Consider the following 16,671-nt stretch of genomic DNA (forward strand, 5'->3'; position numbering starts at 1 on the left):
TGCATCTTTTTCCTGTAATCACTTTTTAAATGTAGGAAATGTTAGGAAAAATCCTCCTGTAAACATTACTAGTTGGGTCATATTTTTCTTATTCATAAATATATGTCTAGAATTATATATACTTACCTATATATGAAAATAAGGACCCATACTCTTTTGCAGAAAATAACTGAGTTGCATTGAGGTCTGTGATTTGTATTTTGTTTAAATTAGTAACATATCATGAACATCCTTCCAGATCCTTGTATAGTTCTATAAAAGAGAAAAATATGACTATAAGATTTAAGGATAAAGGAAACAGACAAAGCAACATAATAATTAATAATAACAATAATAATAATAATAAGGACTTTGGGCCTGAGATATAGCACAGCAAGAAGAGTACTTGCCTTGCACATAGCCAATCCAGGTTCAAGCTCTGGCTTACCATTTGGTCCCCTGAGCACCACCAGGAGTGCAGAGCAAGGAGGAACCACTGGGCTTTGCCAGCTATAACAAAGCAATAACAACAAAGACTTCAGGAAACCATTTCCTGTGTGTGTGGTAACCAAACTTCATAACTTCAGTTATGCAGAAAGAAAACATTTAATGATCAGTAAGAAATATGCCTTAAAGATAGGAAAATTATATAAACAGAAGAAATGCAAATTTTCAGTAAGCATAAAAATTATGTACAGCCTCAAAAAATAGTTGTAGCAATGTAAATTAGCAAGTATCACACTTACATTGCAAATTTTAAAAAAGTTTAATATCAGTAATTTCAGGTATAGCAAAAATATAAGGAACTAGAAACTTCATTGAGAGGACAAACTTTTCATACAGAGCATAAACTCTTACCACATTTTAAAGGAAGAAAATTACATATTCTTTACTTCATTAGGGGAGAAAGAAAAATTTATGAAAGGGTTTTATCTCTCCTAACATAACTTTCCTTATTTAAAAAATATTTTAGAAAGAGGTCCTTTCCCTAAATGGCTTTAGTTCTCAGAAAGTCATGCAAAGTAAACAAAATAGTAATACATGCCAATTTTTTTAATGTAAGCTAACTACAATATCCTTGATACCAAAAAAAAAAAAACCTTTCCATCCCAAATGTGTCTTATATCTTCATTCTTCACCCCCTCTCCTCATCTCCTCTAAATTTTTATGGTAGTGAACATGGAAAAGAATGACAAGAAAAATAAGATATCCTGCTACGTTTTCAAGTTTATAGTATTTTTAAGTCAACTTGAGCTTTCCACTATGATTAAAGTTTTTGACCCAAGTTTGAGTTTGTAATATACAGGTATCTAGTATTTTACTTATTTAGTATAACTTTCTGAGATAATACAAGAAAATAATGCCCTGTAGACCAGCTGCTCACTCATAAAGAGCATGTTATGCTTCTCTGTTAGCTTCCTATTTGGGATCTTGAGCCCTTTTCTTCCGAAGAGATACAATATTCTCTACCATAGAAAAACAAGGTCTGGAGCCGGCGAGGTGGCGCTAGAGGTAAGGTGTCTACCTTGCAAGCGCTAGCCAAGGAAGGACCGCGGTTTGATCCCCCGGCGTCCTATATGGTCCCCCCCACGCCAGGGGCAATTTCTGAGCGCTTAGCCAGGAGTAACCCCTGAGCATCAAATGGGTGTGGCTCGAAAAACAAGGTCTAAGTTTCAAGTTAGGTCTCAGATATACTGTTATCATTTCTTCTTCTCTCAAGGTTCAAGAAGAAATTTAAGGAATGACTTACTAGTGGCAGCAGATTCCATCACTAATACCATGTCCTCCCTTGTTAAAGAGCTGAATTCAGGTCAGTGCCCGACTCCTCTCATTTGCTGTAATTGGTGCAGAGGGTCCTCTGTTGGCAATCTGCTCTTGTCAAATATAGAAGATCTGTGTGATGTTTTGTTGATATATTCAGAGATCTATATTTTGTTAATTAGGAGACTAATAATTCATGTTCAAGGCCAAAAATTTTTTAAATGTGGAGAACAAGAAAAATGTTAACATTGACCTTAAATTAACATATATATCACCACCCAAAAAAATTTCCTGCTGAGGTATTTAATAGGTTCAAATGTTTTATTTAATAACTCACATTATGCTAATATGGAATATAGACTCTTTTAGGATAAACTGAAATTTACCTTTGCAATATCTACAAAGAGAGATATATTAATAATTTTATTTACTTGTTTTATTTAATATTTTTTTAAATTTTTAACAGCATAAATTGGCAAATGCAATTTACTAGTACATCATATTTATTCATTAAATCCCACCTATCAAGGTACTTTTTGGCAGGACTATGGTCATGTAGTTGGATTAAAAGCACTTTATAAGAAATAAAATGTCCGGGCCTGGAGAGATAGCACAGTGGTGTTTGCCTTGCAAGCAGCCGATCCAGGACCAAAGGTGGTTGGTTCAAATCCCGGTGTCCCACATGGTCCCCTGTGCCTGCCAGGAGCTATTTCTGAGCAGACAGCCAGGAGTAACCCCTGAGCACCGCCGGGTGTGGCCCAAAAACCAAAAAAAAAAAAAAAAAAAAAAAAAAAAAGAAATAAAATGTCCATATTAAATTCTGGATTAAATTTCTTCCCTTTTTTTTTTATTTGTTTGTTTTTGGCCACACCTGGTGGCACTTGGGGGTTACTCATGGCTCTGCTCTCAGAAATCGCTCCTGGCAGGTTTGGAGGATCTTATGGAATGCTGGGGATCGAACCTGGGTTGGATATGAAAGGCAAACACCCTATTTGCTGTGCTCTCACTCTAGCCCCTGGATTAAATTTCTTAAAGTCAGGGCAGGAGCAATAGGTCTACAGGTAAGGTGTTTGTCTTGCATGTGGCTGCCCCAGGTTCGATGATCCCCAGCATCCTATAGGATTCTCCGTTCTTGCCAGGAATAACTTCTGAGGGCAGAAATCCCTGAGAAGTAACCCCTCGGGATAACCCTTGAGTGCTGACAGCTGTGACCCAAGTAAAACAACTTTAAAGATTCTCAAAGTCTATATAACAAAAAGCAAAATAATAAAAAAATGTTACTGCTTTTATATGCTATGATTACTATGTAGGATAAAAATAAAATAAGTTCATGTCACGAGCCCAGTGTTCTAACAACAGATAACTTTAAAAGATTACTTACTGTGGAAGTTTCAAGTACAAACCATTTGCTTATACTCTTTAAGATATTTCCAAGTATTTTAGGATTGTATTTGCTAAATTAATTATAAGCCAAACAACAGTTTCAATGAAACCAATAGAAAGGGTTGAAAACGGGGGCCGGGCGGTGGCGCTGGAGGTAAGGTGCCTGCCTTACCTGCGCTAGCCTAGGAGACGGACCGCGGTTCGATCCCCCGGCGTCCCATATGGTCCCCCAAGCCAGGAGCGACTTCTGAGCGCATAGCCAGGAGTAACCCCTGAGCGTTACCGGGTGTGGCCCAAAAACCAAAAAAAAAAAAAAAAAAAAAAAAAAAAGAAAGGGTTGAAAACAGTTTTAACATGTTGTCGATTACTAAGACACAAAACATCTTGCAAAGTTGCTAAGATAAAAAAAAGTAAGTTATGTGCTTAGTGATTTTATAGTATATCTTGTTAGTATCAATTCTTATTGTGAAGAAGTTTTGACTTACTATGTCATCTGATCAATGTTTTAGCAGATCATTTGATTTATTAAAACTAGTCCCCTTTTTATCAAGGTCATGAAAAATCCATCAAGTTGTGCTTTCTTTTTTTTAATTGTACCATAGAGGTGGGGAGTGAAACTGAGAGCAATGTGGATTCTGAATTTGCACAGACTCAGTTTGAGGAACTCGTTCCCTCACCAACCTCTGAAAAGGCATTTCTAGCCCAAATCCATGCCCGAAAACATGGAGGAGCTACCCCGAGTACCATACGCAGTGATATGTGAGTATCTTTTGCTTGGAGATATTTTCTCAGAAACAAACAGTACACAGGGAACAGAAGAAAGTGTAAACTTAGTTGCTTAGTTTATTTTGGAAAGAGATGGCATAGTTTCCCATATAAATATGGTTGTTCCCTAACATGTTCCAGTTCCAGTCTTAAGATCCTAGAACACCGTACTGCTCAGTTCCTGATGTATTGGTGGAATATCATCAACCTACATGGATTCAGGAGTTGCTGGGTGAAACTTAATAAAGGCCTCTTAATATTATCTACAATGGTTCTAAATCTTTAAATAGATAGATAGAACATGCTATAGAGATTAAATAACCATAAATGTGATGTTGAAGTTCCAGTCCTGAAATTTCTACTTGACCATTCTTTTCATTTAAGGGAATATTTGAATGTCTGCACTATATAAATATACATTGGGTGTGTCCTGAAGTATTTTAATAATACTATTTAGGTAGTGAATTGAAGTTTTGTTCAATGAAGGGATATTGATAGATAGATAGATAGATAGATAGATAGATAGATAGATAGATAGATAGATAGATAGATAGACAGGTAGATAGATAGATAGATAGATAGATAGATAGATAGATAGATAGATAGATAGGGAATATTTTGGTGGAGATAGTCACACATTAATGAATGAGATTATTTTACATTGAATTGGGCAATTTAAGTGGATTTATTAAATTCAAACCTAGTTATATATAAGTATATTACTTAGGTTACACTATTTACATACCATATGTCAATTTTCTGTTATCATGAGACCTGATTTTATCATTTAAAAAGCAAAATCAAAAATGTGGGTATGCATGTATAACATAAAGTTAAATTAAGAACGAGTATTTTTAACCATTCTTTCACTAGAGGGCTCACTTTCCTCATGGAACATTTTTTGACTTTCTTTAAGTCCTCAAACTGGAAAACAAAGTTCTCTAAAGATAAGTCTGATTGTTGGGGGTGGAAAGTGGTGGCAGAAAAGCAGAGCCAGGAATGAGCCCTGATCACTACTGAGTGTAGGTAAAAAAAAATACAAAAATAAAAAAGAAGAAAAAAGATAACTGGCTCTTTTAAGACAGGTAAATTTATATTCCCATAAATCCTCAAAAAAGAGTAGATGGTCAATGATTATCAGACTACAATAGAAGAATTGCATAGAAGATATGTGTATTATATATAGATAGTGTATATATGTATATTACACATATGTATATACACATACATGTATATACATATATATACATATATATATATGTATATATATATATATATACTTCTTCAAAAGTTTTCCCTTAGGTATAAGAAGACTGAATTGAAGTGATTTGAAGCAGTGAAGATGTACACTAAACTCTAGTTCAAACATGAATTCTGTTCAGATTTGTCTTTTAATATTTTCTGCCTAACACTGCCTGTGGTTTATTAGGGTTACAGAAGATGGGGACCCCTACGTGCGGCCTGAAGATGAGAACTATGAAGATGATTCAGTCCGGCAGCTAGAGAATGAGCTTCAAATGGAAGAATACCTGAAACAGAAACTGCAGGACGAAGCCTACCAGGTATGAGGACCAAACACTGTTTGCTGCTGCCTCCTCTCCTGGTGGCCGGGTCCTTCACATTCCTTGGAGAATCTAAGCATCTCATTCCGTCCACCCACCCATTTCTGGGATTCTCCAGCTGCCTTCCTTAGTCCATTCTAGACAAGTAAAAGTTGTCAATACTTTTTTTAGAATTGTCATTTACTAGGTCTTCTTATAAATCCTGATCTGGAAAATAGAGAAATTGTTCCACTAGCAGAAACATGGTGAGTAACCATCAAGACTCCTGCAGAATAATGAAGAAAGATATTTATTGCAGCATTTTTTAAAAGGTACAGACAACAAGGTACAAAGAAATTGATTAGCATAAATCTATCTCCTCTATTAAATCATGTGTCCTCAGTCTCCCTCATTGCCCGGCTTACAGCCAAATGTCAATAATAGGAAAATAGCAAACTTTACTGAGAAAGGTTGGAGGAATCCTAATACCCATTTTCAGGCAGTGTGGATAGACATATTGTTCTGTTTACTGGGAGCTAGTATTACATCTAAGCAAAACATGGTGCAATTGGAAATAAATGTGATTAGTATCACATTCTGAAAAAGGCTGCATTTTCCCCATGAAAATTGCTCTAAAGTTTTTTTTTCCTGTTTCCTTTTCCTGTCTTTTGTAAGAGCTTATAAAATTAGTATTCTCTCCCTGGTTGAAACCTACTGCTCCCTGGGCCTCATGGGTAATTTTACCCTATTAGACTTTCTATGCAGTGGTCAGATAACCTTCTTCCATACCCTGAGGTCAAGAGGATTTCTCTTACTGTTAGTGAAGGAAAGAGAAGCAGAGCTACTAAATTCTTTTGCTTCTCAGATGTTTATACTTTTAATATTGACATATTTGACCCAAAAATGTAGAGTCAAGAAAATTGGAGCAAATATAGCCTAGCCGCAACAAGACAATACAACAAGATAAGGTTTGCCTCTTTCGAATGTTCCATTAGCCTTTTCAATTTAACATCCCTATTCCAGAAGCAATTTAATCAAAAGCAAAAGACAGCTAAAATGTCTTTTGTATCTATAAACAAATGTCTTCTATATGTAGAGCCAAGTTTTCAATGCTATAGAAATAAAATTATCTAAAGTGCAAAGCTATTAGACCATTCTTCCTTGTGTTTAGTTATGATCTTTAAACAGAAGGAAATTTGTCTGGAACAAAGATGCCAGGTGTCTCTGGAAATTCAAAGATGTGTTTCTACACCTGTCTTGTTTGGCTCAGCTCGGCAGAGGGAAAGAGAATGTGATTTTGTAACCAGTGTCCAGTTTATACTGAAAGTGGCATTTGGTAGATTTCTCTCTTGGTGCTTATTTTAGTTTCTGGATTTTGGTAACAACAGTATCAGGGTTTCTTGTTTGTTTTAAAGGAATTCAGTCATTCTAAGATAATGGGTTTTTATTTGCCTTAATGAAATAGGAATTTAACCTAATATCTTGAAATGAAGGGAAATTTTATTAATAACAAGATCCTGTTGAAGTTTTGTATATCTTTAGCTTTCTGCTTTTCTTTCTACTCCCAGAAATTCTAGGGGAAAACAAAACAAAAAAGGAGCCACATACCCCATTTCAGATGTATGACCTGGAAAATGTTGAGTGGTTTTCCCAGGATGTTCTATGAGTGTGTGATGATTTGAGTAATCAGAATGCTACCTTTGGTCATTGAACTTCTTCTCACTCTTCTTTTTCTCTGTCCTTCTGCATGGCTTTCAACCAAATAATTCACCAGCTTGACTGCTTCACAGACTTGACATATCACCTTTCTTGTTTATGTCCTTTGTCACCCACAGGTCAGCTTGCAAGGTTGAATACAATATCCTTAAACACTCTCCTCTCAAGTAAGTACCATCTTATTTCAGAGGAATTATAGCCACTTTACACTGGATTCTGGTAACTTGTAACCTAAAGTCACAGTCACTCTCTTTTAGGTATTTCCATGTGCTTAAATACCCTTATCCCTTTCTGATATCAAGATTACTGCTGATCTATTTTATTTTATTGGAAATTTGTCAGATAATCTTGGGAGTTAACTCTTGGTTCTATTAATTAGGGAAGTTAAGACAGAAGTGTATAATGTCCCCAAAAATATTCTTGACTATGAAACCACAGTATGTTTTATATAACATCCAAATTCCCAGCCTTTCTAGCATCAACAAAGGAAAAGTTCAAGTTTCTACTATACTTCCCAGAGTTCATCAAGGTTTAGCTCCTCGATCATAAAATACCTAGAACTACACTATCAAACATGCACATCTGAACCAATGAAACCAAAAGCATGCATTATTAAAGAAAAAATCAAGATATAAAGTGTAACTTTAATGGCTTTATAATTTTTTGAAATGGCTGATACTAAAGCCATAATATTTGTGATTTTTTTCAAATAAAAATTAATGTAAAATATTGCTTATATGTTAGATGACCCTCCCTGTCCCTTTCCATGTCCTCCTAAATACATGGAAATTTTTTAGTTATTTTTTTTTCAATAGAGAGAGAATAGTAGTTGGCCTGGAGATTTGTAGAAAAGAAAATCACCTGATCTTAAGTTTATGCTTTGATTCCAAACATTACTTGATTCCTGATAAACCTAATTCTAAACATGACTTTCTTATCTTAATATGTACCTTAAAAATGAGTTATTCTTTTAAAAACACTTAACCTAGTAGCAGACCTACTGTAATTTTGTACATAGAAATACATACCATTCTGCTCACTATTTTACAAGGAATTTAATCTCTGGGATCTGCTGTTAGTGTTATGTAAGTATATGAAAACCCAAAACACAAAATAGCTAATTTTTTCTACTATTCATTTTTAATCATCTTATTTATTTGGAGGATCCTCCTGAGCATTGTACAGGGAGTTCCAGGATCACTCCTGAAAATACTTAACAAACCAAGCATGGAAGTTCAGTGCTAGACCCAAAGATAGAGATCCATTCAAGTTCTATAGTGGCAGGGACCCAAATTATCCTATTGGTGACTGGGCCTCCAGGACTGCATTCAGGGATACTTAGGAGGTTTTGTAGTGCTGAGGACCAAACCTGGGTAAGAACTCTTGTGCCTTAATCCTTGGACTATCTCCCAACTCCATCTTTACTTTTAAAAACAAATCAGAATTTAGCTATGTGGAGTAATTTGACAGTTCTTTGACTACATTTTTTCATACATCTATACATTGCTTGAGTTTTAGTTCATAGCCATTTTGATCTCTCCTATTCTAATTCAAAGCTTATACAATCTCACAACCATTTGGCTACCTACATTAGGAATAAAGTATAGGAATACATTAGGAATATAGGAATGTTTACATTAGGAATACCAACCATGGAATCCCATTAGTGTAAAGTACAGTTGCTAGTGAACTCCATTCAGTCTACCTAATTTTAAAAGATAGGTATTTCCTAATGAAATTCAGTTAGTAAAGAATACATTTTAGTCTGAGGTTGACTGACTTCATAGAGCTTCACACTGAAACTAAGCAAGTAAAAGAGCATCTTTGCTTATGAAATAGGCATGATGAAATTGATCTGATAGTGTGAAAAGAGGGAGCTGGTTGTTGTTTTTTTAAGCACATTCTCTTCTTTCTTCCTCAGATTTGAGAATGCTAGACTACATGCTCTCCTGATTGATTATAACTACAGTACAAAAATTCCCAGGAGTGGATTCTAAAAATATTCATTCCAGTTATTTAAAAAAATAGCCCCAAAGGAACAAGCTTTTTCCCTTAATAGCATTTTCTTTCTCTTAGCTCCCGCAGTTTGATTATTTTTGTTCTGTGCATTATTTAAACAACAGTAGCTACTTCTTGGAAAAATATTTTTAAGCCTCTAATAAAATGTACTTGATATATGGCCAGATAAAAATAGATATTGTATATAAACACCAAAGATTTTAGTACACTGAAAGTTTATGGGCTATTTTTGTAAATATTTCATTGCTAATTTGGTGCAAAAAATTAAAAACTGTTATGACCTCTGCCATTTACTATACTAGATACTACATATAGAATACTATATATAGAGTTACTATATATAGAATCCACAGGACTCTAAATATAAATCAGCCTGAAATAAATTTGAAAAACTCACTTAAGACCTGACAGAACACTACAGAAGCTAGAGGGTTGGTTTTTTTTTTTTATTTTTGCAGATTGTTTTATTCATCTATAATTTTCATTAATGTAATCAAGAAATACTGGTGATAATTTTGAAGGGATTGAAAGGGAGATGACTCAAAGGATTAGAGCATGCTTTGTATACGCAAGCCCCAAATAGCATAGTCTACTCCCTCAGCACCATCGGGTACATTCCTGATGATCCCAAACAGTAGGCCCAAAAATCGAACCATTCAATCCAGTTATATAAAAATCACTAGGAGTATATCCTGAATATTGCTATTGAGACCCCACCAAAAAAAATCTCTTCATGGAGCCAGAAAGATAAAGACTTTTCTTGCATATGACTGCAGTAGCTGTGACTTTGGCTCAAATTCCCAACATCACATGTAGTCCCTAGAGCATCACCAGAAGTCACTCCTGTGCACAGGGGAAAGAATAGCCCCTGAGCATCACAGGTGTGGCCCATATCCCAATTTATCTATTTGGACTTTTAAATTCTGCTACAAAACAAGAAACTATCCCACAGTCTATGCATGGCTTATCCAAAGAACCTGTAATAATCCTATCAAATGAAGTTCATAAGGCATCCACCAACTAGAGCCCTATATTGTGAAGGGCAAATGTGGGACATCAGAAAAATAAAAGATCCAGTCTCTACTCAAATAATTTTAGTCTTCTTTGAAGATAACTATGCTTTTATCAGCACTCTAACAAGAATAACTAAAGTAAACTTTAGTTTATTGCTATTTGGTTAACCAATTTAGAATAATCAATATATGTGATGGCCTTCAGCTTAGAGTGAACTACTATTATATTTTGACCCACTCGAATCTTAGAGATTAATCTCTCTTTATTCTCTTTGGCCACATTGTAAACCATCCTCCTTTGCCCTCTACATCTGAACTTCATCAGTTCAGGGACTGAACAAATGAAAGTGTTATTATTTTAGTTAGTATGGCATTCAGATGGTGGCTTTGTATTGCTTTTTCCAAAGAACAGCACAAATATTTGCATTTACATTGCTTTAACTTAACCTCCAGATGCCTCAGATATCCACAAAGCAGGAGATGTCAGTGATTTAAATCAATGTTACCTTTATTTCATAAATAAATGAAAGAGGCAGACTGAGTAGTCCATAATGTCCCAGATGCTTGTTCCTGATCATCATAGGAAAGGAAGTGTGTATGTGTGTGTGTGTGTGTGTGTGTGTGTGTGTCTACCTCTGTGTGTGTGCTTGGGGAAAGGGCTTCATAACCCTAATTTAGAAGAAAGTTCATCTTTTAAAAAAATTACACATTCCTTATTCCCAGGCAAGCTATAGTCAGACAGATGATGAAAGTAACATGAAAACTGATGATGAAGGAAAGCGCTGTACTCACCCACACAAAGGAGAAGACAGCAGCCTGGCAACAACCTCATCGAAGAGAGAAACCACCACCATAAACAGCCGCTCCCGACAGACCCCCACCCCTAAGATGTATTCTGCCGACTATAGTGCAGCTAACTTATTTGTTTTAAGATCTGTAGTTCGTAGATGTGTGTCTGAAGAAGAAAAACAAAAAGATTTCTGTTCGATGCTAATGTAGCTACATCTTCTGTAACATCACTTACCCCTGGTTAAAATAAAGCAGGCTGAAAGACAGCTGCCTTTTCTCATGATGGCAGCGTTAACAAGCATCTCAAACCTTTGCACATGATATTGAGCCTGTTCAGTTTACAATGACACTATTAATAACTGTTTATAGTTAGAAATTTGATTTCTGGGTTCTTTGAGATTTTAGCAAAACTGTTTATTATACACTGTACATTTTTTCCCATGCAATTGGAAAAAAAAAAAAAAACCACTGACAGATAGTGACTATAACCCTTAAGGATTTGGTTCCTGAGTAGACAGACTTGGAGCCTGAAAGTCAAGAAAGTCCTTGGTCCACATGACTTACTGTTGTCTCCAATTTCTGTAAGTGCGAACTAGAGCCGATCACAACAGGAAAATCCAGACTCGGGGCCTCTTTCCAACCTGGGGTTGTTTTCTTTCAAAATACTCTGATGAATCAGCCATAGAACTTAGTGTAAATATTTTTTCCAAATAGATCTCATGTTCAAAAGAAAAAAAAGGCAACATTCAAATTATATAGAATCTAGTTTTTAAAATCAACACAGATCTTCTTAAAAACTGTGAACTATGTTTTGAAATACTCGTTACTAAAGCTGTTTATAAACCACAGGTGCCATAAGATCCACAATGGACTAAAGTTCTTCACACCTTTCCATAGTCTTGTTCCTCTCGTTGTAGCTTTAGGAGCATGTTTCTAACCGCACTGCTCATTCACAAGTTCCCTTATCAGGTTGTTTGGAGGCCTTCAGCTTTAAATGTACAGGCTTAAAGTGCGCTTGCAAACATTCACTCTCCTTTCCTTTCTGAATATGTATTGCCTTAGCTGGCTAACTGGTGTTCTGCATGCAGCCTTCTGTGGTCATGTGAGAGGAAATAGAGACAAGCTAGGATACTGCACTCAGTGAGAAGCTGATGTGCGCAAGATCTGTCCAAGATGGGAGAATGAAAAACACTGCGGGGGGGTCTTTTCTGAGGGCCCTTTGGGGGAGCACAGAAGACCTCCCTTGGGGATCTTTGCAAAATTGAAGCTAATTATCTTTCCCTTGTTTCAAGAGTTGATCCCATGAAAAACTTGCAACTTATTGGGTACAGTACCCTAGTAAATCCACAGCTTCTCTGGAATTCCTTTTTCCTTTAAAAGAAGAGAACATTGATTTAGAACACCAGTGCTCTAAGGTGTTCCTTGCACCAGCATCACACCCATAGCCTGGAAATTAGTTAGAAATAAACACTACGCCCCAATCTAGAGTCTACACAATCATAAACTCTGCCCTGAATCTGTGTTTTAATAAGCCCTCCAGGTGATTCTAATACATACTAAAGGCTGAGAAACACTGCTATAGAATAAAGTTGCAACATAAAATCTTTGCAATCTGAGTCAACCTCAAAGCTTTTGCAACTCAATTCTACTTTCAGGGCTGGCAGACATCTCCTACTCCCCTATTCCATAGCTGGTAGGTGTCCAGCTGAGAGCAGACCTCTGGGCATTTTCGGTCTTCCTCATCAGAGGGCTTCAAGATGTCCTTGGCTCTAGAGTTGGTCACACAACCATCTCCTTAGCTGCTTTTTAGGATAAACTTGCTTTCCAGAGAGCTGTACAGCTCTTGGTTGGCAATAGTAAGGAACTTATTCCATCCATGGTTGGCATTAGTAAGGAACCCATTCCACCCATGGATGGATTTCATCCTATTCCCCTCCAGAGAACCAGCCTGGCAAATGCCCTAGAGAACAGGCTGATACCAAAGTGGCACAAATGCACAGTTCTCAGATTTATTTGCACAGATAAATATTATTGCGGGTTTTGTTGGTCAAGCTTAATGTTTATCTCTTTTCCACTGCCCATCCTCTGTTGAAGCTGCTCATCTCTACATGGAGCAGGTGGCCACTTGTGCCTCATACTCAATACTTAAAACTACTACATCCCAGCTACCTACATTGCTGTCAGCTCCAAATCATAGCCAGCTGTTCTTCAACTCTGGCCCTGTGGCAATTGACCACGAACTGGAAGGAGCTGATCTATATTGTCATGTTGTCTTTCTACATAAAGTTGTTCGTCAAAGGTTTGAACTGTTTTACTGATAATCTTCCCCTTGTCATAGCTTTCATTGACAACTTCATCACAAGTTGTCAAGTCCATCCTACAAAGCCACTGCAAGGACTCTGGAAATTACTGCCAATGACCAATTCCTGACTAACCAGCCACCTTTTCTTTCTCTTAGCTCCACGTCAGCAATGAGACCAGACTCAAGCACCCCTGTCCTGTAACCGAGACAAAATGGCGTGTATTGTTTTGGGGTTTTGTATTTTTGGGTGGATTTCTTTCTTTGATTCTCCAAATTTACTTTTGGAGCCTGTCCTAAGTGCAAACCCAGCAGGTTTCAACAGTCCTTTTCGTTAGATAACAATTATATCTCACAGGGGATGTTTACTTTTTATTTCACAATGAATTACACACCCATCTCCATTAGAAATGATGGCCTATTATTGAGCACTGGTCTAACACAAAACACCCTCTTCCCCCACAGAACCATGTCAATGGAGGGAGGAAACAGGGTGAACCCTACTGTATGGGATTCAGGAATAAATTGTGTGGTTGGTCTAGATGGAAATCGGGGTAAGTTTGATTGGTCAGAGGGAGATGTGTTGGAGATTGTGGGAAAAAAATGGATTCTCAAATGATCTACTTTAAGGCAGGGAAGGTTCATTTGTAAGTAGTAATGTGAACTTGAATTGCATAAGAGTGTGGCCTTTGTTGTGATATACTCTGTATTTTCTAATATGCATGAGCCAAAGTGTTGCATCATAAATTAGCACTGATGTCTACTTTTATTTTGATCATCTTTGTCCACCCTTATTAGTTCTTGGCTGTTAACTGTAGATAGCCCTTGTAAATATAGCAACCTTTGATTGCTGCAATCACTTTGGTTGATTTCATACAAGGAGCCACAAACAAAAACTCCACTGTGTCCTCAGAAAATAGGGTGTTTTTACTTTTGAACCTAAAAGAGTGAAAAAAAAATAGAAGCATTACATCTTAAGGCTAATTAACTGTAAGGCATTTTTAATTATGACTACTGTAATTTGACATCATTGAAATAACCAATTCAGAGACACTAAAAATTTCACAATATTCATTGGTATTGTAATAAGACTACTATTGTATGGATTTTTTTTGTAATGCTGTTAAGTATTGTTTTGTGTGTGTGTGTGTGTGTTGGAACCTCCTGGGGACATGTTATATTTTGAAGTGATTAAACTATTTAATTGTGTGTCTATATTTTGGAATGAAATTATTTCTTCATTAAAAAATGTTTTTTAAAATGCTATAGCGTTTGCATTTTATTCCCTATATTGTTTCCATCTATCTTTCTTAAAGCTACTAAGAATTATTTTATTCAAGGAGAATAACTGGTAACCATGGACCAACAAAGATTTATTGCTACCACTTCTGCATGAAAATGTAGTTCAGATGTCCCTTTTGGCATTTCTCCAAACTATATAAGTGAAGTTCCAGAATCATTTTGTTTTAGTAGGTATAAAGAAGGGCAAGGGAACTTTTTTTTTAAGAAGTCCCTGGTGGAATGCTTATGGTCCAACAAATTTTAAGAACTGTTACTTTGTTCATACTTGAAATTTGGTTCAGGGGCAAACAACATGAGTTGTTGGGAGCTAGTTACAACAACAAGGAGCAAGTTACAATCCCAGAATTTTAGGACCACAGTCAATACTGCTTAGAATCAGAATAGGGTGTTGGAAACAAAGGGCTAAAAGAAATTGAAAAGAAACGCAGAATGGGCAGCTAGCAAGACCCTAGTACCTCAACACTAAGAAAACTACTGAGTTGCTGAGGCAGGGCTCCTGTGACTAACTCTGTTCTTTCTCCCAGAGGAAATATTCCTTGAGAAAAGCCCATTATAAAGACTAATTTACCCCAATATATTGTTGTGCTCAGATGTGTAAAAGTGTCGCCAGGATAGATTAAACTACTTATATACTCGAGTATAAGCCAACCCCCTGATTTTACCCTAAAAATGGATAAACTTAGTGACTCGAGTATAAGCTGAGGTGAAAAATGCAGCAGCCACTGGTAAATTTCAAAAATAAAAATAAAGGGGCTGAAGTGGTGGCACAAACAGTAGGGTGTTTGCCTTATACACACTGACCTAGGATGGACTGCAGTTCAATCCCCCGGCATCCCATATGGTCCCCCAAGCCAGGAGCGATTTCTGAGTACATAACTAGGAGTAACCCCTGAGCATCATCAGGTGTGGCCCAAAGACCAAAAATAAATAAATAAATAAATAAATAAATAAATAAATAAATAAAATATATACCCAAAGCAATTACAATAATTAAAGAATTCAGTAGGTTAAATATTTCTCAATATTTATTGCTAAAGAAAAACTAAACTAGCAACTATAACTTTAAAACTCTAAATAAAGTTCAGAAAGCCATAGCTTAACAGGTAATGAAGCTAAATCACAAAGCTTAAAATCCTTCAAAACTGGATTACTCATCATCATCATCTGTATGTCCAAACAGAGTTTCAGCTGTATTTGATGTGAGGGGATCAGAATAGATAATGTCATCATCACTGAGTTCATAGATATCATCACTGCTGTCGGTCTCATACAAAGCACAGAATATTGTGGGCTAAATAGTTCAGTGGCCTACAGTTCAGTTCAGCTGCCTACCTTGTCAGCTCAGCCAATACTTGTGGACTGAGCTGAAGCACCGCCCCCTCCAGCGGACGGCAGAAGACGACTGGAGACTACATGCAAATAACCTGTAAGACCCAAGTATATATATGGTAGTTAGGCAATTGACCAAAGAATGTTGTTCTACTAATGATTCCTGATCCTAAGCAATAAGTATTGAACATGTAGGAGAGTTGGAATTTTCTTTTTTTCTTTTTTTTTTTAGAGTTGGAATTTTCAATCCACAAACTTTGGTCACAAAGAGTCTTGGTCACAGCTTTTTATCTTATTTTTATTTTGTTTCCTTAATCTCCCTCAAATCCTGGCTTCTTTCCAGTTCACCTGCAGTTACCACCTTAACTTGAATCAGTTGGAGAAGTCTAAACCAGTGCAAAACTGAAAACCTTGAGGAGCTAGAACTGAAGGAGAGAATTCCTGTTTGAAGATTAAAGGGTGAGTCTTAATCTGGGGAATTGTTAATCAGGCTAACTATAAGCAGAGTAGTTTCCAGGAATGCATTCATCTCTGATGATTTTTTTTCATCTCTGATGATTATTAATACACACTTTGGGAGTAAAAATTAAAGAGGCCTTTCAACATTTCAGTCTATTGGGCAGCATTGTGAGATTAGATCTATGAAATGTTTGCACGGTTTTATCTTACAGGTCTAAGTCAATTTCAATGAGTACTTAGGCTGCTTTACAAATAATAGATGTATAAAAATGATTAAAATTAAATAAAAAATGTTTTCATGTGTTTCCTTGAACAT

General features: G+C 36.3%; 1 protein-coding gene across 4 annotated transcripts in view; it reads left to right on the top strand.

Annotated features, from left to right (window-relative positions):
- Nucleotides 1-14,531, top strand: part of DTNA (dystrobrevin alpha) — a 376,270-nt gene extending 361,739 nt beyond the window's left edge. For 3 of the 4 annotated variants that reach the window (XM_049769646.1, XM_049769649.1, XM_049769648.1), the window contains 5 exons: nt 1,700-1,789; nt 3,726-3,882; nt 5,318-5,450; nt 7,265-7,312; nt 10,901-14,531. In XM_049769646.1, the coding sequence (XP_049625603.1) occupies nt 1,700-1,789; nt 3,726-3,882; nt 5,318-5,450; nt 7,265-7,282 (398 nt within the window). In that variant the 3' untranslated portion in view covers nt 7,283-7,312; nt 10,901-14,531. The remainder of the gene's footprint in view (nt 1-1,699; nt 1,790-3,725; nt 3,883-5,317; nt 5,451-7,264; nt 7,313-10,900) is intronic. The other variant, XM_049769647.1, reaches the window with a different exon arrangement.
- Nucleotides 14,532-16,671: the final 2,140 nt, after the last annotated feature.

Source organism: Suncus etruscus, chromosome 3 (assembly GCF_024139225.1).
Source record: "Suncus etruscus isolate mSunEtr1 chromosome 3, mSunEtr1.pri.cur, whole genome shotgun sequence".
NCBI lineage: Eukaryota > Metazoa > Chordata > Mammalia > Eulipotyphla > Soricidae > Suncus > Suncus etruscus.